General features: G+C 40.2%; 1 protein-coding gene across 1 annotated transcript in view; it reads right to left on the reverse strand.

Moving 5' to 3' along the window:
* Positions 1 to 518: 518 nt before the first annotated feature.
* Positions 519 to 26,625, reverse strand: part of xkr6a (XK, Kell blood group complex subunit-related family, member 6a) — a 59,444-nt gene continuing 33,337 nt past the window's right edge. The window contains exons 2-3 of the mRNA XM_056255959.1: positions 3,804 to 4,000; positions 519 to 1,904 (exon numbers count right to left, since the gene is read on the reverse strand). Of these exons, the coding sequence (XP_056111934.1) occupies positions 937 to 1,904; positions 3,804 to 4,000 (1,165 nt within the window). The 3' untranslated portion in view covers positions 519 to 936. The remainder of the gene's footprint in view (positions 1,905 to 3,803; positions 4,001 to 26,625) is intronic.

The following is a 26,625-nucleotide window of genomic DNA, read 5'->3' on the forward strand; positions in this document are numbered from 1 at the left end:
CATAGCCAGAAAGCAAAAACATCCCAATAACCAAGAACAAATATTTTAAAAATCACCAATTCAATGTGCCACTCGCTGTAGAGAATGGTTCCTTCAAAACCACGAGTTATGTGCTTTAATTATTATTTTAAATTCCCATTAAACTATATAGGTCTAACATGGTTCTCAGTGCAAGGTTCATATTAATCATATTGTGCAAAGGGTTAAATGGATTTGAACTGTGCTATACAGAGTCAATGAGGTATTTCTTTAATAACCAAAAATAAAGACACTTTAACAAGCTAAATACAGATTTTAAGGCAAACAGACAATGAATGCCACTTGAATTTTGTCTGACAGGAAGTAGATTCTTGCCTGCAGAGGTCAGTCTAAAGAGGCGTGTGCAGCGGTTACTTCACTAGAGGTCGCCAAACCGCTCAATGGTATTTTGCTAGTAGGCGACTTTCTGTTGCACTGTCGATGCAAAACACTGTCAATGGACACTGTTCTAGGTTATAGCAGGTGCTTTCTGTATATAAACATCAACTTGAGCATACTGATCAATGTAAGTGTGAAAATAAGCTCTGAAATATCAGATAAGCTAGTATAGATTAAAAAAAGTTGCTAAAAAACCCAAGGCGGTGTTGATGTGGTCAACCGATCTCCATTTTTCCAATGTAATGGTTTCCGCTGGCTGTAAACACCATGACGCATATATATATATATATATATCCCTTGATGGGGACACAGATATTGTAAAAAAGAGACAGTATATACATATAAAATATATACACATCTTCAGGAGGCTATTCACGTAAAAGAAAAAGTGCAATGCTTGATGCTTACACTTGCAGTTCCTCTTTTACACACATTTATATAATTTATATGGAAACCAAAATGGCATGCATTTTGAGAAATGTGGCAGATCTGAAACTAAATGAAGGAGAGAGCCAGCCATCACAGGGATGACTCGTACTGCAGGAGCTCGTACAGCAGCGGTCCGTCCCTGTACCTGATCCCGACGGTCGCGGGCGTGATGAACTGCAGGATGTTTATCGTCCTTCTCAAGCGCCTGTCCACGAAGTGCGCGTCCCAGGCCGGGTAGCGTTTCCTGGGCATGTCGATCTTGATCAGAGGTCCCTCCGGCCTGTAACGGCCCAAGGGAGTGCTGGGCTCGGGCGAGCGCACCTGAAACACGGGCAGGCAGGTGTCTGCTGTGGTATCATCCGGTTGGCCAAAGGCCCCCGTGGAAGCCCGAGTGGGAGTGGGTTGGGACGCTCGCGGACCAGGAGTGGGTGCCATGGGCTCGGCCTCCGGGGGTAACGGAAGTCCCCAAAGAAGCTCAGCACAACAGGAGCTAGCTAGCACCCTTATTTTAGGTCCCATCGGATGAAGGAACCCATAGTAGATGCCCATGAAAACCACCCCTGAGGCGAAGGTCAGGTAAACTCCGCAGAGCACCGGCACTGCATAGGAGTCAGTGCTGACTGGGTCTCGGTAGGCGTACCACAGGCAAGTAAGCACCGTATTTTCGGCAAGCACCACAAAGTAGTAGATCACCATGCGGTACCGGGTTCGGCCCTCCTTCACGTTGAACCAGCAGAAGATGTAGACGATGCCCACCACCATGTTGAAGAGCACCTCTTCCCATTTGGACATGCAAAAATCAGTGCCTCCGTGCACAATCCAGAACGCCATGGCGCACCAGTGCACAACCACGAAGATGCCGAAGTAGATGTGGAAGATGGAAGCGAAGAGGGCGAAGGAGAGCACCCGAGAGGTTATCGTGAAAAGCCTCCAGAAGATGTGGATCAGCGCGCCCCTGTAGCTCATGCTCTTTTTGTCATCTCTGGAATCGCGCAGGAGCTTGTGGTACGAAGCCAGGACCCAGGCCAGCGAGAGCAGGGAGGCAACGGAGGAGACACCTGTGAGGTATTCATGACGAGAGACGTTCTTCAGGACTTAACCAGATTGCTTTGTAAAAAGGTGGCAAGAGCAATATGATAAGTCGGTCATGCCTCAAAGTTTCCAGGTTCAAACACTCTATTAGCTCCCAAAAGCAAACAACGGCAAGGATTTTTACACTGCATTTAACCCCAGATTATCATCATTCTGAATCTCACAGGTTTTGCACCGATTTTACCCAGGGTTATGAAACCAGAACAGGGTTTGCTCCGCTTTTATGCAGGGTTTGGAATGACCAAAGGTTAACAAGTCAAAAGAGGGAAAAGCACTAAAAGGTGCTAAAATACTGTCACGGTTTGCTGTAAAACTACCCACAAATCATGATCCTTAACTTTAGCTCCAAACCGAAATCTCAGCTGGCTCAGTTGACAGCGATGAATCTTTTGTATGGGACACCGTGAGCCCGGAGACTGTATTGTACACTTGAGTTTTTGAAAAATTAGCTTAAAGGTGTGCTATAAATAGAGAATTCAAACTTGACGGAGTAGAGGCTTGGACCCGGAAACATCTTTACAAGCCATTTCAGATCATACCTTACATGCAATGAGCATAAAGCATGGCCTTTAGTGACTTATTGCTTTAATAACGTACATTTTAAAATCACAAACATCACAGAAACATGTAGAATGTTTACTGGAAAGGTTTAGGAGACATATTGCAGAAGGACTTTCAAAGTGATATCTTTTACCTAAAACACACATTGAATAGAGTGCTGCAGGGATGATGTAATTTTTGTAGGCCAACCCGTAAGTTGACATCACCTTGGTTGGAAACTGGCAGAAAATAAGCTCTGTGACTAACAAAAGTTTATGATTTTTTTCATCAAGATAAATGAACACAACTTATGAATATTGAAGCCTACACAAAATCAGCAGAAGTATAAAAAAATGCTTGAGATAATTTGTAAATTTTTGTCAACAAATTTTTTTTCACTAACGAAAATGAAAGGGATAACTAAATAAAAGCCAGTTTTTAATAACAAAAACTAGGACAAAAACCTATTGACATTTTCGTCAACAAATAAAAATGAGAGGAAAACCTTAGGGAGGGACGATTTGGGAAGAGATCCAGTCAGAACTGAATTGACGTCCTGCGCGATAGATGAGCACATTTGAGTTGTGAGTAACGTTCTGATCTACAAGGCGGGACATAAGTTGGCATACACTTGCAGCATAAAATGTTCAAACAAGTAATTGTTGGAGTGGGAGAAAGAGAAGAGAAGACATATGGATAAATCTGAAAAGGCGTGTTTTTCTCTGCGCACACAGAAAGCCGCCTCTCAGACGTCAACACACGAGTACTGAATTGAGTTCTCTTTCATGTATTTCCACGCTTGAATGGACAAATACACACAAAGTTATGTAAAAATGTCAGTTTTGGCGAGTATTCACGTAAATACAGTGGAGTTATGTCTTAAGTGAATGCAAACAGTTGGGAGAATATGGGATGTGTGTCAGTGTATTGGATCCGTGCATTGGGCCTTAAAATGACAACGGTCTAATAACCTTCTGCTGTCCGTCAATAATCAAACAACAAAAGAAAAAGAGAAAATCACTCAATGTTCTTGACTGAATAACTTTAAAAGCTTTAATAAGGATTAATCAACATTTAATGTATACAAATAAATATGTCTGCTTGAAAAAATGAAGAATGTTTCCCATTCAAAAAGACCTTTGACTTTGGGATAATGGAACCGGAAGTGCAAAAATGCCAACTCATTTCTAAATCTCAGGACTCAATCCTGCAGCACTCTATAGATGTCTAGGTAACTTACTGTGATCTATTTAGCTAGCATTTATGGTGCATCCTGAAAGTTTAGCTGATTTAACCAACTCCACTAATGAATGGTTCACACTCACACTGCAGTGTCTCGGCCTGGTTCTTCTGGATCATTATACAGAGTTGTAGCACCAGTTGGGGGGCACTCTCCAAAAACGTCTCCAGCAGACGGAGCATGTTGACGTCAGCATACTCGTACATCATCGCCCAGTAGAAGCGCCGCCTGTGTTCCTTCTGTCGCCGACTCTGGATGCCCAAGTACAGCGTGCGGATATACCTGTCCAGAAGATCATAAACATTACTACAAAAAAATATATACTGAACCTGCCATTACTGCTATAATACCCAGCACTATTATTTGCTTAATGAATTGGTATTTCATCTGAAATGTTCCCATGACTCTTTTCTATGAGACGCATATAGCTAATAAACATGCATCTCTGGACAAAATGTTCTTGTAAATTAATTTGTTTTATTTCAAATGTCACGATCCCATGTTACACAGAAATCACAGGGATACATACAGTAATGTAATGAACAAATCAATCTGATACCAATAAACAGCCTAATTTGCACACAATTCAATTCACAATCACAATCACAATCACAATTCACAATACAATTTGACTTCTGACGTGTAATGCTGCCTGAATCATAATCATACACTGTTCGTTTGTTGGCCAGTTCTGAACTGGCCCCCGACTGAGTCTGGGTTCTCCCAAGGTTTTTTTCTCCATTCTGTCACCTGATGGAGTTTTGGTTCCTTGCCACTGTGGTTCCGCCTTTTTTCACCTGTGTTGCCATTGGCTTTTGGCTTGCTTAGTTGGGGACATTACATTTAACATTTAATTTAAAGCAACACCAAGCAACTTTTCCTCTGCGGTCGCCCTACAGGTTGGAAGCGGAAATGTCCTACTGGTCTCATTCGCACTACAGAAACGCGACCCGATCTGGCAATCTTACATAGCGTGGATTAGTGTTGTCAAAAATATTGATATTTCGATAAATATCGACACTGAAATATCTGAACGGTACCAATACTAATTTCCCGAAGTATCGATACTAGCCGAGCGGTCATTTTCACTTCTCTCCAAAGCCGCGTTGACAAACACCACACGACGTGACGCACTTGTCTCATTCGCTCTGGTTAAATAGCAAAAGTGAATTGAATGGAAAGATGGCGAGGGCGGCGCCCCCGCGACCGGCTTTGGTTGATTGATAAAGAACACCGCGAGCGGGCATGTCGGAAAATAGCGCGGACACGCATAAAAAACACACCGCGAGCAGGCATGTCGGAGAATAGCGTGGACACGCGAGCATATCGGAGAATAGCGCGGACACGCGCTTAACACTGCGAGCGGGCTGCGGGCACCCAAAAGATTGTTTGACTATCAATAATCCCTAACATCACTCTTTTTTTTTTATTATTATTGTATAGGTGAAAACAGACTTAAGGAACAGGCTCCAGGGGTACCATTTAGCAGCATATATGCTCAGCATCAGGGGTGTTTGTTGTTTGGACAGACCTGCCCCCACTGCTAAAAAAAAAATCCTAAAGGAAACACTGTAACTCTTCTCATTTTAACTTTTCTGAAACATTAACCAAGATGGCCTAGTATTGTTGTTGATATGAGTCTGTGTTGTCTAGTTTTTTCTCCGTTTTCTTAAAGTTAACATAATCTGACTGAGGAATCTAGACAAGTAAATATTGTAAACTGTGGTCAAATGTAAACTAACTTGTGCCTATTTAACAATTCAAATATTATTATTTAATTCTGCAATTTGCCTTCATTAGCAATTATCATCAATTTGATTACACAGATACTAATTAAACTAAACTGAGCTAGACAATGGCATCCCTGAATTCAATAATGAAATGCCTTTAACTGAAAATTTAATGTTTAATCTTATTATTGTACATTACTGACACTCTATCCTCCAATTTGATACTGTTAACTGCTTCTTTGTTACAGTATATTTTAATCTTTGATAACAGTAGGTAATAAAAATACAACGGATCATGTTAGCTCTGGTCCAATTAAAAAATATTAACAAATAGAACTCAGGACATTTTTGTTCATGTAAAATATACCACATTGTCATGTTCTAGACTTGTTATATTTAGCTTTAAATCAAAAAAAATACCCCCTTAATATTGTGGCAGTTTTTTTCTCTGTGGTATCGAAAATGGTATCGAATATCGATATTTTTCAAGGTATCGTATCGAAGTTAGAAATTCTTGTATCGTGACAACACTAGCGTGGATATATCAGATAAAGGACCGCAAAGCGGTGGCATAAGTGCATTTCACCATGTCACGACTTGATGAACCTTTGATACACAATTTTTAAAGCCGTCCCACATGGGACTCGAACCCACGACCAGAATGGTTCGGGATTCGAGATGCATGGTTTAGCTGATTGCGCCACTCAGAGGACGTGAATTTCAAAACAGCAGAGGAGAGGGTTCAGTGTGAGAATGAGTGACATGTTAACCAGATTAGCATGCTAAGCTAGCTTAATGCTAATTTAGCTTATGACGTGGTACATCCAATCCTGGCAAAATAGATATCATCGGATTCGACATGATGCAAGGAATCGATAGACACCAATTTTATGATTTTGTGACAAACTGTTCACAAGTTACAGCCTCTCAACCAATGTTGGGTCGACCTTGTTAAATTTGCGACATCATAACTTTTTTTTTCCAGTATAGCAAAAAAATCGGGAACAGTACTTCTGTGCGGCTCGGTCCGAAGATCATTTGAGCAAATTTTGGACAATTTTGGACAAATTTTGAAGGAGGAGTAGCGAAAAAACTGTTTTACATTCGCTTCAATATGGCGGCCAGTCACATTGTTGGAAAATAGCATATGAGATATCGTTGAAATCGGCATAAGCCAAGGAATATATTGACATAAAGAAATCAAATTTCAAGCAATGATAGCAAAAGTTATAAGCGTTTTTTCAAAAAACAATGATATCTCTGGAACACTAGGTGGCGCTGTGATCAAACTTCTCATGTACCTTCGGGCCATGCTAATGATGATCCATACCAAATGTGGTAAGGAAATTTCAAATAGTTTAAAAGATATTGCAAATTATGACAAAATTCAAAATGGCGGACACGTGGTACATCCCATCATGGCAAAATCGATATCCACGGATTCGGCATGATGCAAGGAATCCATAGATACCACAATTATGAATTTCTGACAAACTGTTCAAAAGTTATTGGCCAAAATAGCAATTTGTCATATCTCATGACCCGTAGGTGGCGCTATTCCCAACTTTGGCATGGGACCTCAGAACATGCTTCCGATGAAGTGTACCAATTTTCGTTTTGATTGATCAAACTTTGGCCGAGATACAGCCTCTTAGCCAATTTTGGGTGGACCTCGTTAAGTTTGCGACATTATAACTTTTTTTTTTCCAGTATAACAAAAAAATCGAGAACAGTACTTTTATGGGGCTCAGTCTGAAGATCATTTGAGTGCATGTTTGGAGAAAATTGGAGAAAATTTGAAGGAGGAGTAGCGAAAAAACTGAATACTGTACATTTCAAAATGGCCACTACTGTAATGGGCGGGGTCTTAATGTAAGGTATTGGTTGTGATCAGCAAGATGAGTGGAATCAGGTGTACTAAGTTTTATGTCTCTAGATCAAAGGGTTCAAAAGTTATAACCATTTCAATGTTGAATTTTTGAACTGGTGGTGGCGCTATAGAGTTGGTTCTAGAGACTCAATATTTGGCTCAATTACTTTTCATGACCATCACTATAAGTGTGCCAAATTTCATCATTTTCCTATGTACGGTTCATAGGGCTGCCATAGACTTCCATTTGCGGAAGAAGAAGAAGAAGAATAATAATAAGAAAACTAACAGATACAATAGGTGCCTCTGCACCTTCGGTGCTTGGCCCCTAAATATAGCTGCAAGCAGCAACACGGGGCCAAGCCCTGCAAGGCACCGCAATTAGAACAATTACAGCAAAGTTCAAAGGCTTGGCACCGCAATTAGAACAAGTACAGCAAAGTTCAAAGGCTTGGCACCGCAAGCAGAACAAGTACTGCAAACTGCAAGTACAGCAAGTACAGCAAGTACAACAAGTACAGCAAGTACAGCAAGTACAGCAAGTACTGCAAGTACAGCAAGTACAACAAGTACAGCAAGTACAGCAAGCACAGCAAGTACAGCAAGTACAGCAAGTACAGCAAGCACAGCAAGTACAGCAAGCACAGCAAGTACAGCAAGTAAAACAAGTACAGCAAGTACAGCAAGTACAGCAAGTACAACAAGTACAGCAAGTACTGCAAGTACAGCAGCGCATCAAGCATTTAAGCACCAATAGCAGTGCAGAGCCGCAAGAACAAAAACAGCACAAATTGAATATACATGTAAATGAAGCACAGCTAGCATTTAAGCACCAACAGCAGAGCAGAGCCGGAAGGAATTGAAATGACAACTTTATACACAATTTTAAAGTCGTCTCACATGGGACTCGAACCCACGACCACAATGGTTCGGGATTCGAGATGCATGGTTTAACCGATTGCGCCACTCAGAGGACGTGAATTTCAAAACAGCAGAGGAGAGGGTTCAGTGTTAGAATGAGTTCACAAAAAAGTTCCATGACATGTTTACCAGATTAGCATGCTAAGCTAGCTTAATGCTAATTTAGCTTATGACGTGGTACATCCAATCCTGGCAAAATAGATATCATCGGATTCGACATGATGCAAGGAATCGATAGACACCAATTTTATGATTTTGTGACAAACTGTTCACAAGTTACAGCCTCTTAGCCAATTTTGGGTTGACCTTGTTAAATTTGTGACATCATAACTTTTTTATTACAGTATAGCAAAAAAATCGGGAACAGTACTTTTATGCGGCTCGGTCCGAAGATCATTTGAGCAAATTTTGGACAATTTTGGACAAATTTTGAAGGAGGAGTAGCGAAAAAACTGTTTTACATTCGCTCCAATATGGCGGCCAGTCACATTGTTGGAAAATGACAAATGAGATATCGTCTAAATCGGCATAAACCAAGGAACATAATGTCATAAAGAACTCAAAATTTGAACAATATTTTCAAATGTTATAAGCGTTTTTTCAAAAAACAATGATATATCTGGAACACTAGGTGGCGCTGTGATCAAACTTCTCATGTCGCTTTAGGACATGGTGTCGGTCATCCCTACCAAATTGTGTGCTGATATGTCAAATAGTTTAAAAGATATTGCAATTTATGACAAAATTCAAAATGGCGGACACGTGGTACATCCCATCATGGCAAAATCGATATCCACGGATTCGGCATGATGCAAGGAATCCATAGATACCACAATTATGATTTTCTGACAAACTGTTCAAAAGTTATTGGTCAAAATAGCAATTGTTCATATCTCATGACCCATAGGTGGCGCTATTCCCAACTTTGGCATGGGACCTCAGAACATGCTTCCGATGAAGTGTACCAATTTTCGTTTCGATTGATCAAACTTTGGCCGAGATACAGCCTCTTAGCCAATTTTGGGTGGACCTCGTTAAGTTTGCGACATTATAACTTTTTTTTTTCCAGTATAACAAAAAAATCGGGAACAGTACTTTTATGTGGCTCAGTCTGAAGATCATTTGAGTGCATGTTTGGAGAAAATTGGACAAAATTTGAAGGAGGAGTAGCGAAATAACTGAATACTGTACATTTCAAAATGGCCACTACTGTAATGGGCGGGGTCTTAATGTAAGGTATTGGTTGTGATCAGCATGATGAGTGGAATCAGGTGTACTAAGTTTCATGTCTCTAGATCAAAGGGTTCAAAAGTTATAACCATTTCAATGTTGAATTTTTGAACTGGTGGTGGCGCTATAGAGTTGGTTCTAGAGACTCAATATTTGGCTCAATTACTTTTCATGACCATCACTATAAGTGTGCCAAATTTCATCATTTTCCTATGTACGGTTCATAGGGCTGCCATAGACTTCCATTTGCGGAAGAAGAAGAAAACTATTATTCTGACAATAACAATTGCTATTAAAGCTGCAAGCAGCCTTACGGGGCCAAGCCTTCAATGGTTCCATGGGTTCAAAAAGTACTTAAAAATACTTTGCTTTCCAAACTTTAAAAGAAACTTTAATAACCAAAGTATTCTTACTTATTAACTTCTTACCTCATAAAAGAAATGAGATCATCCAGCTGCCGAGGTTCAGTAGTAAAAAAGAGAATGGACTCAAAATAAAGACTTTGCATATAAATGAAACACACGTTGTATTTAATAGGAAGAAAGAATAGTACAATGCTTTTCAGTATGATAAAGAAATTGAAATGACACAACTTTATAGTCATCCCATATGGGACTCGAACCCACGACCAGAATGGTTCGGGATTCGAGATGCATGGTTTAGCTGATTGCGCCACTCAGAGGACGTGAATTTCAAGACAGCAGAGGAGAGGGTTCAGTGTGAGAATGAGTTCACAAAAAAGTTCCATGACATGTTAACCAGATTAGCATGCTAAGCTAGCTTAATGCTAATTTAGCTTATGACGTGGTACATCCAATCCTGGCAAAATAGATATCATCGGATTCGACATGATGCAAGGAATCGATAGACACCAATTTTATGATTTTGTGACAAACTGTTCACAAGTTACAGCCTCTTAGCCAATTTTGGGTTGACCTTGTTAAATTTGTGACATCATAACTTTTTTATTACAGTATAGCAAAAAAATCGGGAACAGTACTTTTATGCGGCTCGGTCCGAAGATCATTTGAGCAAATTTTGGACAATTTTGGACAAATTTTGAAGGAGGAGTAGCGAAAAAACTGTTTTACATTCGCTCCAATATGGCGGCCAGTCACATTGTTGGAAAATGACAAATGAGATATCGTCTAAATCGGCATAAACCAAGGAACATAATGTCATAAAGAACTCAAAATTTGAACAATATTTTCAAATGTTATAAGCGTTTTTTCAAAAAACAATGATATATCTGGAACACTAGGTGGCGCTGTGATCAAACTTCTCATGTCGCTTTAGGACATGGTGTCGGTCATCCCTACCAAATTGTGTGCTGATATGTCAAATAGTTTAAAAGATATTGCAATTTATGACAAAATTCAAAATGGCGGACACGTGGTACATCCCATCATGGCAAAATCGATATCCACGGATTCGGCATGATGCAAGGAATCCATAGATACCACAATTATGAATTTCTGACAAACTGTTCAAAAGTTATTGGCCAAAATAGCAATTTGTCATATCTCATGACCCGTAGGTGGCGCTATTCCCAACTTTGGTATGGGACCTCAGAACATGCTTCCGATATAGTGTACCAATTTTCGTTTTGATTGATCAAACTTTGGCCGAGATACAGCCTCTTAGCCAATTTTGGGTGGACCTCGTTAAGTTTGCGACATTATAACTTTTTTTTTCCAGTATAACAAAAAAATCGGGAACAGTACTTTTATGCGGCTCAGTCTGAAGATCATTTGAGTGCATGTTTGGAGAAAATTGGACAAAATTTGAAGGAGGAGTAGCGAAATAACTGAATACTGTACATTTCAAAATGGCCACTACTGTAATGGGCGGGGTCTTAATGTAAGGTATTGGTTGTGATCAGCATGATGAGTGGAATCAGGTGTACTAAGTTTCATGTCTCTAGATCAAAGGGTTCAAAAGTTATAACCATTTCAATGTTGAATTTTTGAACTGGTGGTGGCGCTATAGAGTTGGTCCTAGAGGGTCAAAAATTGGTCCAATTACTATTCAATTGCATCACTACAAGTGTGCCAAATTTCATCATTTTCCTATGTACGGTTCATAGGGCTGCCATAGACTCCCATTCACGGAATAATAATAATAATAATAAGAAAACCAACAGATACAATAGGTGCCTCTGCACCTTCGGTGCTTGGCCCCTAAATATAGCTGCAAGCAGCAACACGGGGCCAAGCCCTGCAAGGCACCGCAATTAGAACAATTACAGCAAAGTTCAAAGGCTTGGCACCGCAATTAGAACAAGTACAGCAAAGTTCAAAGGCTTGGCACCGCAAGCAGAACAAGTACTGCAAACTGCAAGTACAGCAAGTACAGCAAGTACAACAAGTACAGCAAGTACAGCAAGTACAGCAAGTACTGCAAGTACAGCAAGTACAACAAGTACAGCAAGTACAGCAAGCACAGCAAGTACAGCAAGTACAGCAAGTACAGCAAGCACAGCAAGTACAGCAAGCACAGCAAGTACAGCAAGTAAAACAAGTACAGCAAGTACAGCAAGTACAGCAAGTACAACAAGTACAGCAAGTACTGCAAGTACAGCAGCGCATCAAGCATTTAAGCACCAATAGCAGTGCAGAGCCGCAAGAACAAAAACAGCACAAATTGAATATACATGTAAATGAAGCACAGCTAGCATTTAAGCACCAACAGCAGAGCAGAGCCGGAAGGAATTGAAATGACAACTTTATACACAATTTTAAAGTCGTCTCACATGGGACTCGAACCCACGACCACAATGGTTCGGGATTCGAGATGCATGGTTTAACCGATTGCGCCACTCAGAGGACGTGAATTTCAAAACAGCAGAGGAGAGGGTTCAGTGTTAGAATGAGTTCACAAAAAAGTTCCATGACATGTTTACCAGATTAGCATGCTAAGCTAGCTTAATGCTAATTTAGCTTATGACGTGGTACATCCAATCCTGGCAAAATAGATATCATCGGATTCGACATGATGCAAGGAATCGATAGACACCAATTTTATGATTTTGTGACAAACTGTTCACAAGTTACAGCCTCTTAGCCAATTTTGGGTTGACCTTGTTAAATTTGTGACATCATAACTTTTTTATTACAGTATAGCAAAAAAATCGGGAACAGTACTTTTATGCGGCTCGGTCCGAAGATCATTTGAGCAAATTTTGGACAATTTTGGACAAATTTTGAAGGAGGAGTAGCGAAAAAACTGTTTTACATTCGCTCCAATATGGCGGCCAGTCACATTGTTGGAAAATGACAAATGAGATATCGTCTAAATCGGCATAAACCAAGGAACATAATGTCATAAAGAACTCAAAATTTGAACAATATTTTCAAATGTTATAAGCGTTTTTTCAAAAAACAATGATATATCTGGAACACTAGGTGGCGCTGTGATCAAACTTCTCATGTCGCTTTAGGACATGGTGTCGGTCATCCCTACCAAATTGTGTGCTGATATGTCAAATAGTTTAAAAGATATTGCAATTTATGACAAAATTCAAAATGGCGGACACGTGGTACATCCCATCATGGCAAAATCGATATCCACGGATTCGGCATGATGCAAGGAATCCATAGATACCACAATTATGATTTTCTGACAAACTGTTCAAAAGTTATTGGTCAAAATAGCAATTGTTCATATCTCATGACCCATAGGTGGCGCTATTCCCAACTTTGGCATGGGACCTCAGAACATGCTTCCGATGAAGTGTACCAATTTTCGTTTCGATTGATCAAACTTTGGCCGAGATACAGCCTCTTAGCCAATTTTGGGTGGACCTCGTTAAGTTTGCGACATTATAACTTTTTTTTTTCCAGTATAACAAAAAAATCGGGAACAGTACTTTTATGTGGCTCAGTCTGAAGATCATTTGAGTGCATGTTTGGAGAAAATTGGACAAAATTTGAAGGAGGAGTAGCGAAATAACTGAATACTGTACATTTCAAAATGGCCACTACTGTAATGGGCGGGGTCTTAATGTAAGGTATTGGTTGTGATCAGCATGATGAGTGGAATCAGGTGTACTAAGTTTCATGTCTCTAGATCAAAGGGTTCAAAAGTTATAACCATTTCAATGTTGAATTTTTGAACTGGTGGTGGCGCTATAGAGTTGGTTCTAGAGACTCAATATTTGGCTCAATTACTTTTCATGACCATCACTATAAGTGTGCCAAATTTCATCATTTTCCTATGTACGGTTCATAGGGCTGCCATAGACTTCCATTTGCGGAAGAAGAAGAAAACTATTATTCTGACAATAACAATTGCTAATATAGCTGCAAGCAGCAACACGGGGCCAAGCCCTGCAAGGCACCGCAATTACAGCAAAGTTCAAAGGCTTGGCACCGCAATTAGAACAAGTAAAGCAAAGTTCAAAGGCTTGGCACCGCAAGCAGAACAAGTACTGCAAACTGCAAGTACAGCAAGCTGCAAGTACAGCAAGCACAGCAAGTACAGCAAGCACAGCAAGTACAGCAAGTACAGCAAGTACAACAAGTACAGCAAGTACAGCAAGCACAGCAAGTACAGCAAGCACAGCAAGTACAGCAAGCACTGCAAGTACAGCAGCGCATCAAGCATTTAAGCACCAATAGCAGTGCAGAGCCGCAAGAACAAAAACAGCACAAATTGAATATACATGTAAATGAAGCACAGCGAGCATTTAAGCACCAACAGCAGAGCAGAGCCGGAAGGAATTGAAATGACAACTTTATACACAATTTTAAAGTCGTCCCACATGGGACTCGAACCCACGACCAGAATGGTTCGGGATTCGAGATGCATGGTTTAGCTGATTGCGCCACTCAGAGGACGTGAATTTCAAAACAGCAGAGGAGAGGGTTCAGTGTGAGAATGAGTTCACAAAAAAGTTCCATAAGCATGCTAAACTAGCTTATTGCTAATTTAGCTTATGACGTGGTACATCCAATCCTGGCAAAATAGATATCATCGGATTCGACATGATGCAAGGAATCGATAGACACCAATTTTATGATTTTGTGACAAACTGTTCACAAGTTACAGCCTCTTAGCCAATTTTGGGTTGACCTTGTTAAATTTGTGACATCATAACTTTTTTATTACAGTATAGCAAAAAAATCGGGAACAGTACTTTTATGCGGCTCGGTCCGAAGATCATTTGAGCAAATTTTGGACAATTTTGGACAAATTTTAAAGGAGGAGTAGCGAAAAAACTGTTTTACATTCGCTCCAATATGGCGGCCAGTCACATTGTTGGAAAATGACAAATGAGATATCGTCTAAATCGGCATAAACCAAGGAACATAATGTCATAAAGAACTCAAAATTTGAACAATATTTTCAAATGTTATAAGCGTTTTTTCAAAAAACAATGATATATCTGGAACACTAGGTGGCGCTGTGATCAAACTTCTCATGTCCATTTAGGACATGGTGTCGGTCATCCCTACCAAATTGTGTGCTGATATGTCAAATAGTTTAAAAGATATTGCAATTTATGACAAAATTCAAAATGGCGGACACGTGGTACATCCCATCATGGCAAAATCGATATCCACGGATTCGGCATGACGCAAGGAATCCATAGATACCACAATTATGAATTTCTGACAAACTGTTCAAAAGTTATTGGCCAAAATAGCAATTTGTCATATCTCATGACCCGTAGGTGGCGCTATTCCCAACTTTGGCATGGGACCTCAGAACATGCTTCCGATGAAGTGTACCAATTTTCGTTTCGATTGATCAAACTTTGGCCGAGATACAGCCTCTTAGCCAATTTTGGGTGGACCTCGTTAAGTTTGCGACATTATAACTTTTTTTTTCCAGTATAACAAAAAAATCGGGAACAGTACTTTTATGCGGCTCAGTCTGAAGATCATTTGAGTGCATGTTTGGAGAAAATTGGACAAAATTTGAAGGAGGAGTAGCGAAATAACTGAATACTGTACATTTCAAAATGGCCACTACTGTAATGGGCGGGGTCTTAATGTAAGGTATTGGTTGTGATCAGCATGATGAGTGGAATCAGGTGTACTAAGTTTCATGTCTCTAGATCAAAGGGTTCAAAAGTTATAACCATTTCAATGTTGAATTTTTGAACTGGTGGTGGCGCTATAGAGTTGGTCCTAGAGGGTCAAAAATTGGTCCAATTACTATTCATTAGCATCACTACAAGTATGCCAAATTTCATCATTTTCCTATGTACGGTTCATAGGGCTGCCATAGACTTCCATTTGCGGAAGAAGAAGAAGAAGAATAATAATAAGAAAACTAACAGATACAATAGGTGCCTCTGCACCTTCGGTGCTTGGCCCCTAATAATAATAATAAATATAGCTGCAAGCAGCAACACGGGGCCAAGCCCTGCAAGGCACCGCAATTACAGCAAAGTTCAAAGGCTTGGCACCGCAATTAGAACAAGTACAGCAAAGTTCAAAGGCTTGGCACCGCAAGCAGAACAAGTACTGCAAACTGCAAGTACAGCAAGTACTGCAAGTACAGCAAACACAGCAAGTACAGCAAGTACTGCAAACACAGCAAGTACAGCAAGTACTGCAAGCACAGCAAGCACAGCAAGTACTGCAAGTACAGCAGCGCATCAAGCATTTAAGCACCAATAGCAGTGTAGAGCCACAAGAACAAAAAGAGAACAAATTGAATATACATGTAAATGAAGCACAGCGAGCATTTAAGCACCAACAGCAGAGCAGAGCCGGAAGGAATTGAAATGACAACTTTATACACAATTTTAAAGTCGTCTCACATGGGACTCGAACCCACGACCACAATGGTTCGGGATTCGAGATGCAAGGTTTAGCCGATTGCGCCACTCAGAGGACGTGAATTTCAAAACAGCAGAGGAGAGGGTTCAGTGTGAGAATGAGTTCACAAAAAAGTTCCATGACATGTTAACCAGATTAGCATGCTTATGACGTGGTACATCCAATCCTGGTAAAATAGATATCATCGGATTCGACATGATGCAAGGAATCGATAGACACCAATTTTATGATTTTGTGACAAACTGTTCACAAGTTACAGCCTCTTAGCCAATTTTGGGTTGACCTTGTTAAATTTGTGACATCATAACTTTTTTATTACAGTATAGCAAAAAAATCGGGAACAGTACTTTTATGCGGCTCGGTCCGAAGATCATTTGAGCAAATTTTGGACAATTTTGGACAAATTTTGAAGGAGGAGTAGCGAAAAAACTGTTTTACATTCGCTCCAATATGGCGGCCAGTCACATTGTTGGAAAATGACAAATGAGATATCGTCTAAATCGGCATAAACCAAGGAACATAATGTCATAAAGAACTCAAAATTTGAACAATATTTTCAAATGTTATAAGCGTTTTTAAAAAAAACAATGATATATCTGGAACACTAGGTGGCGCTGTGATCAAACTTCTCATGTACCTTCGGGCCATGCTAATGATGATCCATACCAAATGTGGTGAGGAAATTTCAAATAGTTTAAAAGATATTGCAAATTATGACAAATTCAAAATGGCGGACACGTGGTACATCCCATCATGGCAAAATCGATATCCACGGATTCGGCATGATGCAAGGAATCCATAGATACCACAATTATGATTTTCTGACAAAGTGTTCAAAAGTTATTGGCCAAAATAGCAATTTTCCATATCTCATGAACCGTAGGTGGCACTTTTCCCGACTTTGGCAGGGTCCCTCAGATCATGCTTCCGATTAAGCGTACCAATTTTCGTATCGATTGATCAAACTTTGGCCGAGATACAGCCTCTTAGCCAATTTTGGGTGGACCTCGTTAAGTTTGCGACATTATAACTTTTTTTTTTCCAGTATAACAAAAAAATCGGGAACAGTACTTGTATGCGGCTCAGTCTGAAGATCATTTGAGTGCATGTTTGGAGAAAATTGGACAAAATTTGAAGGAGGAGTAGCGAAATAACTGAATACTGTACATTTCAAAATGGCCACTACTGTAATGGGCGGGGTCTTAATGTAAGGTATTGGTTGTGATCAGCATGATGAGTGGAATCAGGTGTACTAAGTTTCATGTCTCTAGATCAAAGGGTTCAAAAGTTATAACCATTTCAATGTTGAATTTTTGAACTGGTGGTGGCGCTATAGAGTTGGTTCTAGAGACTCAATATTTGGCTCAATTACTTTTCATGACCATCACTATAAGTGTGCCAAATTTCATCATTTTCCTATGTACGGTTCATAGGGCTGCCATAGACTTCCATTTGCGGAAGAAGAAGAAAACTATTATTCTGACAATAACAATTGCTAATATAGCTGCAAGCAGCAACACGGGGCCAAGCCCTGCAAGGCACCGCAATTAGAACAATTACAGCAAAGTTCAAAGGCTTGGCACCGCAATTAGAACAATTAAAGCAAAGTTAAAAGGCTTGGCACCACAATTAGAACAAGTACAGCAAAGTTCAAAGGCTTGGCACCGCAATTTAGAACAAGTACAGCAAAGTTCAAAGGCTTGGCACCGCAAGCAGAACAAGTACTGCAAACTGCAAGTACAGCAAGCTGCAAGTACAGCAAGTACTGCAAGTACAGCAAACACAGCAAGTACAGCAAGTACTGCAAACACAGCAAGTACAGCAAGTACTGCAAGCACAGCAAGTACTGCAAGTACAGCAGCGCATCAAGCATTTAAGCACCAATAGCACTGCAGAGCCGCAAGAACAAAAACAGCACAAATTGAATATACATGTAAATGAAGCACAGCTAGCATTTAAGCACCAACAGCAGAGCAGAGCCGGAAGGAATTGAAATGACAACTTTATAAACAATTTTAAAGTCGTCCCACATGGGACTCGAACCCACGACCAGAATGGTTCGGGATTCGAGATGCATGGTTTAGCTGATTGCGCCACTCAGAGGACGTGACTTTCAAAACGGCAGAGGAGAGGGTTCAGTGTGAGAATGAGTGACATGTTAACCAGATTAGCATGCTAAGCTAGCTTAATGCTAATTTAGCTTATGACGTGGTACATCCAATCCTGGCAAAATAGATATCATCGGATTCGACATGATGCAAGGAATCGATAGACACCAATTTTATGATTTTGTGACAAACTGTTCACAAGTTACAGCCTCTTAGCCAATTTTGGGTTGACCTTGTTACATTTGTGACATCATAACTTTTTTATTACAGTATAGCAAAAAAATCGGGAACAGTACTTTTATGCGGCTCGGTCCGAAGATCATTTGAGCAAATTTTGGACAATTTTGGACAAATTTTGAAGGAGGAGTAGCGAAAAAACTGTTTTACATTCGCTCCAATATGGCGGACAGTCACATTGTTGGAAAATGACAAATGAGATATCGTCTAAATCGGCATAAACCAAGGAACATAATGTCATAAAGAACTCAAAATTTGAACAATATTTTCAAATGTTATAAGCGTTTTTTCAAAAAACAATGATATATCTGGAACACTAGGTGGCGCTGTGATCAAACTTCTCATGTCGCTTTAGGACATGGTGTCGGTCATCCCTACCAAATTGTGTGCTGATATGTCAAATAGTTTAAAAGATATTGCAATTTATGACAAAATTCAAAATGGCGGACACGTGGTACATCCCATCATGGCAAAATCGATATCCACGGATTCGGCATGATGCAAGGAATCCATAGATACCACAATTATGATTTTCTGACAAACTGTTCAAAAGTTATTGGCCAAAATAGCAATTTGTCATATCTCATGACCCGTAGGTGGCGCTATTCCCAACTTTGGCATGAGACCTCAGAACATGCTTCCGATGAAGTGTACCAATTTTCGTTTCGATTGATCAAACTTTGGCCGAGATACAGCCTCTTAGCCAATTTTGGGTGGACCTCGTTAAGTTTGCGACATTATAACTTTTTTTTTCCAGTATAACAAAAAAATCGGGAACAGTACTTTTATGCGGCTCAGTCTGAAGATCATTTGAGTGCATGTTTGGAGAAAATTGGACAAAATTTGAAGGAGGAGTAGCGAAATAACTGAATACTGTACATTTCAAAATGGCCACTACTGTAATGGGCGGGGTCTTAATGTAAGGTATTGGTTGTGATCAGCATGATGAGTGGAATCAGGTGTACTAAGTTTCATGTCTCTAGATCAAAGGGTTCAAAAGTTATAACCATTTCAATGTTGAATTTTTGAACTGGTGGTGGCGCTATAGAGTTGGTCCTAGAGGGTCAAAAATTGGTCCAATTACTATTCATTAGCATCACTACAAGTGTGCCAAATTTCATCATTTTCCTATGTACGGTTCATAGGGCTGCCATAGACTTCCATTTGCGGAAGAAGAAGAAGAAGAATAATAATAATAATAATAATAAGAAAACCAACAGATACAATAGGTGCCTCTGCACCTTCGGTGCTTGGCCCCTAAATATAGCTGCAAGCAGCAACACGGGGCCAAGCCCTGCAAGGCACCGCAATTAGAACAATTACAGCAAAGTTAAAAGGCTTGGCACCGCAATTAGAACAAGTACAGCAAAGTTGAAAGGCTTGGCACCGCAAGCAGAACAAGTACTGCAAACTGCAAGTACAGCAAACTGCAAGTACAGCAAGCACAGCAAGTACAGCAAGTACTGCAAGTACAGCAGCGCATCAAGCATTTAAGCACCAATAGCAGTGCAGAGCCGCAAGAACAAAAACAGCACAAATTGAATATACATGTAAATGAAGCACAGCGAGCATTTAAGCACCAACAGCAGAGCCGGAAGGAATTGAAATGACAACTTTATACACAATTTTTAAAGCCGTCCCACATGGGACTCGAACCCACGACCAGAATGGTTCGGGATTCGAGATGCATGGTTTAGCTGATTGCGCCACTCAGAGGACGTGAATTTCAAAACAGCAGAGGAGAGGGTTCAGTGTGAGAATGAGTTCACAAAAAAGTTCCATGACATGTTAACCAGATTAGCATGCTAAGCTAGCTTAATGCTAATTTAGCTTATGACGTGGTACATCCAATCCTGGCAAAATAGATATCATCGGATTCGACATGATGCAAGGAATCGATAGACACCAATTTTATGATTTTGTGACAAACTGTTCACAAGTTACAGCCTCTTAGCCAATTTTGGGTTGACCTTGTTAAATTTGTGACATCATAACTTTTTTATTACAGTATAGCAAAAAAATCGGGAACAGTACTTTTATGCGGCTCGGTCCGAAGATCATTTGAGCAAATTTTGGACAATTTTGGACAAATTTTGAAGGAGGAGTAGCGAAAAAACTGTTTTACATTCGCTCCAATATGGCGGCCAGTCACATTGTTGGAAAATGACAAATGAGATATCGTCTAAATCGGCATAAACCAAGGAACATAATGTCATAAAGAACTCAAAATTTGAACAATATTTTCAAATGTTATAAGCGTTTTTTCAAAAAACAATGATATATCTGGAACACTAGGTGGCGCTGTGATCAATCTTCTCATGTCGCTTTAGGACATGGTGTCGGTCATCCCTACCAAATTGTGTGCTGATATGTCAAATAGTTTAAAAGATATTGCAATTTAAGACAAAATTCAAAATGGCGGACACGTGGTACATCCCATCATGGCAAAATCGATATCCACGGATTCGGCATGATGCAAGGAATCCATAGAAACCACAATTATGATTTTCTGACAAACTGTTCAAAAGTTATTGGCCAAAATAGCAATTTGTCATATCTCATGACCCGTAGGTGGCGCTATTCCCAACTTTGGCATGGGACCTCAGAACATGCTTTCGATGAAGTGTACCAATTTTCGTTTCGATTGATCAAACTTTGGCCGAGATACAGCCTCTTAGCCAATTGTGGGTGGACCTCGTTAAGTTTGCGACATTATAACTTTTTTTTTTCCAGTATAACAAAAAAATCGGGAACAGTACTTTTATGCGGCTCAGTCTGAAGATCATTTGAGTGCATGTTTGGAGAAAATTGGACAAAATTTGAAGGAGGAGTAGCGAAATAACTGAATACTGTACATTTCAAAATGGCCACTACTGTAATGGGCGGGGTCTTAATGTAAGGTATTGGTTGTGATCAGCATGATGAGTGGAATCAGGTGTACTAAGTTTCATGTCTCTAGATCAAAGGGTTCAAAAGTTATAACCATTTCAATGTTGAATTTTTGAACTGGTGGTGGCGCTATAGAGTTGGTCCTAGAGGGTCAAAAATTGGTCCAATTACTATTCATTAGCATCACTACAAGTGTGCCAAATTTCATCATTTTCCTATGTACGGTTCATAGGGCTGCCATAGACTTCCATTTGCGGAAGAAGAATAATAATAATAATAAGAAAACCAACAGATACAATAGGTGCCTCTGCACCTTCGGTGCTTGGCCCCTAAATATAGCTGCAAGCAGCAACACGGGGCCAAGCCCTGCAAGGCACCGCAATTAGAACAATTACAGCAAAGTTCAAAGGCTTGGCACCGCAATTAGAACAAGTACAGCAAAGTTCAAAGGCTTGGCACCGCAATTAGAACAAGTACAGCAAAGTTGAAAGGCTTGGCACCTCAAGCAGAACAAGTACTGCAAACTGCAAGTACAGCAAGCTGCAAGTACAGCAAGCACAGCAAGTACAGCAAGCACAGCAAGTACAGCAAGTACAGCAAGTACAACAAGTACAGCAAGTACAGCAAGCACAGCAAGTACAGCAAGTACTGCAAGTACAGCAGCGCATCAAGCATTTAAGCACCAATAGCAGTGCAGAGCCGCAAGAACAAAAACAGCACAAATTGAATATACATGTAAATGAAGCACAGCTAGCATTTAAGCACCAACAGCAGAGCAGAACCGGAAGGAATTGAAATGACAACTTTATACACAATTTTAAAGTCGTCCCAAATGGGACTCGAACCCACGACCAGAATGGTTCGGGATTCGAGATGCATGGTTTAGCTGATTGCGCCACTCAGAGGACGTGAATTTCAAAACAGCAGAGGAGAGGGTTCAGTGTGAGAATGAGTGACATGTTAACCAGATTAGCATGCTAAGCTAGCTTAATGCTAATTTAGCTTATGATGTGGTACATCCAATCCTGGCAAAATAGATATCATCGGATTCGACATGATGCAAGGAATCGATAGACACCAATTTTATGATTTTGTGACAAACTGTTCACAAGTTACAGCCTCTTAGCCAATTTTGGGTTGACCTTGTTAAATTTGTGACATCATAACTTTTTTATTACAGTATAGCAAAAAAATCGGGAACAGTACTTTTATGCGGCTCGGTCCGAAGATCATTTGAGCAAATTTTGGACAATTTTGGACAAATTTTGAAGGAGGAGTAGCGAAAAAACTGTTTTACATTCGCTCCAATATGGCGGCCAGTCACATTGTTGGAAAATGACAAATGAGATATCGTCTAAATCGGCATAAACCAAGGAACATAATGTCATAAAGAACTCAAAATTTGAACAATAGTTTCAAATGTTATAAGCGTTTTTTCAAAAAACAATGATATATCTGGAACACTAGGTGGCGCTGTGATCAAACTTCTCATGTCGCTTTAGGACATGGTGTCGGCCATCCCTACCAAATTGTGTGCTGATATGTCAAATAGTTTAAAAGATATTGCAATTTATGACAAAATTCAAAATGGCGGACACGTGGTACATCCCATCATGGCAAAATCGATATCCACGGATTCGGCGTGATGCAAGGAATCCATAGATACCACAATTATGATTTTCTGACAAACTGTTCAAAAGTTATTGGCCAAAATAGCAATTTGTCATATCTCATGACCCGTAGGTGGCGCTGTTCCCAACTTTGGCATGGGACCTCAGAACATACTTCCGATGAAGTGTACCAATTTTCGTTTCGATTGATCAAACTTTGGCCGAGATACAGCCTCTTAACCAATTTTGGGTGGACCTCGTTAAGTTTGCGACATTATAACTTTTTTTTTTCCAGTATAACAAAAAAATCGGGAACAGTACTTTTATGCGGCTCAGTCTGAAGATCATTTGAGTGCATGTTTGGAGAAAATTGGAGAAAATTTGAAGGAGGAGTAGCGAAATAACTGAATACTGTACATTTCAAAATGGCCACTACTGTAATGGGCGGGGTCTTAATGTAAGGTATTGGTTGTGATCAGCATGATGAGTGGAATCAGGTGTACTAAGTTTCATGTCTCTAGATCAAAGGGTTCAAAAGTTATAACCATTTCAATGTTGAATTTTTGAACTGATGGTGGCGCTATAGAGTTGGTCCTAGAGGGTCAAAAATTGGTCCAATTACTATTCATTAGCATCACTACAAGTGTGCCAAATTTCATCATTTTCCTATGTACGGTTCATAGGGCTGCCATAGACTTCCATTTGCGGAAGAAGAAGAAGAAGAATAATAATAATAAGAAAACCAACAGATACAATAGGTGCCTCTGCACCTTCGGTGCTTGGCCCCTAATAAGAAAACCAACAGATACAATAGGTGCCTCTGCACCTTCGGTGCTTGGCCCCTAAATATAGCTGCAAGCAGCAACACGGGGCCAAGCCCTGCAAGGCACCGCAATTAGAACAATTACAGCAAAGTTCAAAGGCTTGGCACCGCAATTAGAACAAGTACAGCAAAGTTCAAAGGCTTGGCACCGCAATTAGAACAAGTACAGCAAAGTTGAAAGGCTTGGCACCTCAAGCAGAACAAGTACTGCAAACTGCAAGTACAGCAAGCTGCAAGTACAGCAAGCACAGCAAGTACAGCAAGCACAGCAAGTACAGCAAGTACAGCAAGTACAACAAGTACAGCAAGTACAGCAAGCACAGCAAGTACAGCAAGTACTGCAAGTACAGCAGCGCATCAAGCATTTAAGCACCAATAGCAGTGCAGAGCCGCAAGAACAAAAACAGCACAAATTGAATATACATGTAAATGAAGCACAGCTAGCATTTAAGCACCAACAGCAGAGCAGAACCGGAAGGAATTGAAATGACAACTTTATACACAATTTTAAAGTCGTCCCAAATGGGACTCGAACCCACGACCAGAATGGTTCGGGATTCGAGATGCATGGTTTAGCTGATTGCGCCACTCAGAGGACGTGAATTTCAAAACAGCAGAGGAGAGGGTTCAGTGTGAGAATGAGTGACATGTTAACCAGATTAGCATGCTAAGCTAGCTTAATGCTAATTTAGCTTATGATGTGGTACATCCAATCCTGGCAAAATAGATATCATCGGATTCGACATGATGCAAGGAATCGATAGACACCAATTTTATGATTTTGTGACAAACTGTTCACAAGTTACAGCCTCTTAGCCAATTTTGGGTTGACCTTGTTAAATTTGTGACATCATAACTTTTTTATTACAGTATAGCAAAAAAATCGGGAACAGTACTTTTATGCGGCTCGGTCCGAAGATCATTTGAGCAAATTTTGGACAATTTTGGACAAATTTTGAAGGAGGAGTAGCGAAAAAACTGTTTTACATTCGCTCCAATATGGCGGCCAGTCACATTGTTGGAAAATGACAAATGAGATATCGTCTAAATCGGCATAAACCAAGGAACATAATGTCATAAAGAACTCAAAATTTGAACAATAGTTTCAAATGTTATAAGCGTTTTTTCAAAAAACAATGATATATCTGGAACACTAGGTGGCGCTGTGATCAAACTTCTCATGTCGCTTTAGGACATGGTGTCGGCCATCCCTACCAAATTGTGTGCTGATATGTCAAATAGTTTAAAAGATATTGCAATTTATGACAAAATTCAAAATGGCGGACACGTGGTACATCCCATCATGGCAAAATCGATATCCACGGATTCGGCATGATGCAAGGAATCCATAGATACCACAATTATGATTTTCTGACAAACTGTTCAAAAGTTATTGGCCAAAATAGCAATTTGTCATATCTCATGACCCGTAGGTGGCGCTGTTCCCAACTTTGGCATGGGACCTCAGAACATACTTCCGATGAAGTGTACCAATTTTCGTTTCGATTGATCAAACTTTGGCCGAGATACAGCCTCTTAACCAATTTTGGGTGGACCTCGTTAAGTTTGCGACATTATAACTTTTTTTTTCCAGTATAACAAAAAAATCGGGAACAGTACTTTTATGCGGCTCAGTCTGAAGATCATTTGAGTGCATGTTTGGAGAAAATTGGACAAAATTTGAAGGAGGAGTAGCGAAATAACTGAATACTGTACATTTCAAAATGGCCACTACTGTAATGGGCGGGGTCTTAATGTAAGGTATTGGTTGTGATCAGCATGATGAGTGGAATCAGGTGTACTAAGTTTCATGTCTCTAGATCAAAGGGTTCAAAAGTTATAACCATTTCAATGTTGAATTTTTGAACTGATGGTGGCGCTATAGAGTTGGTCCTAGAGGGTCAAAAATTGGTCCAATTACTATTCATTAGCATCACTACAAGTGTGCCAAATTTCATCATTTTCCTATGTACGGTTCATAGGGCTGCCATAGACTTCCATTTGCGGAAGAAGAAGAAGAAGAATAATAATAAGAAAACCAACAGATACAATAGGTGCCTCTGCACCTTCGGTGCTTGGCCCCTAAAAACATTTGTGTTAAATACAGTTCTGTCATGACAACTCTCGGAGTGATTGGCATGGTAATGGGTATGACAATGAGGTATGTTTGGTCTTGGCGGAATAGATCTGCTGCTGCTGCTGCGGCAGAGCAAGTACGGGACTTGCTACTACCAATACATACACGACACACTGCTGTGAGCAAGTAAGACAGTCCTTCCAGAAAAACGCGGAGTTTTTTTGTGATTGTTGCGGGCAAAAATCCTTGATTACGCGGCCCGTTTTCTTTAAAAATGCTATGGAATATGCGGGATATTTATGCAATTTTTTGCGCTGAAATTGCGGGAACTTGCAAAAATTGCGGGAACTTGCAAAAACGTCCCGGGTTACGTATGTAACCCTAGTTCCCCGAAGGGACGGACGCTGCGTGAAATCGCAGTGGGAACGCCTTCCAGCGTGACGCGTCTGAAGCATGAATGAAATCAGTCAATAGAGAGATGGAGCGTCATAGCGAGTGACGTCATCGACCAGGAAGCTATAAATATCCCCTGAGCACACAATACGCCAGCTTAAAAGTTACTGAAGCAAGCGACCAAATCCCCGTCGTGTGTCATTAGGAGACACAAACCGACGAAAGAAC

This window comes from Rhinichthys klamathensis, unplaced genomic scaffold (assembly GCF_029890125.1).
Source record: "Rhinichthys klamathensis goyatoka isolate OS25496 unplaced genomic scaffold, OSU_Roscu_1.1 h1tg000123l_1, whole genome shotgun sequence".
NCBI classification, from domain to species: domain Eukaryota; kingdom Metazoa; phylum Chordata; class Actinopteri; order Cypriniformes; family Leuciscidae; genus Rhinichthys; species Rhinichthys klamathensis.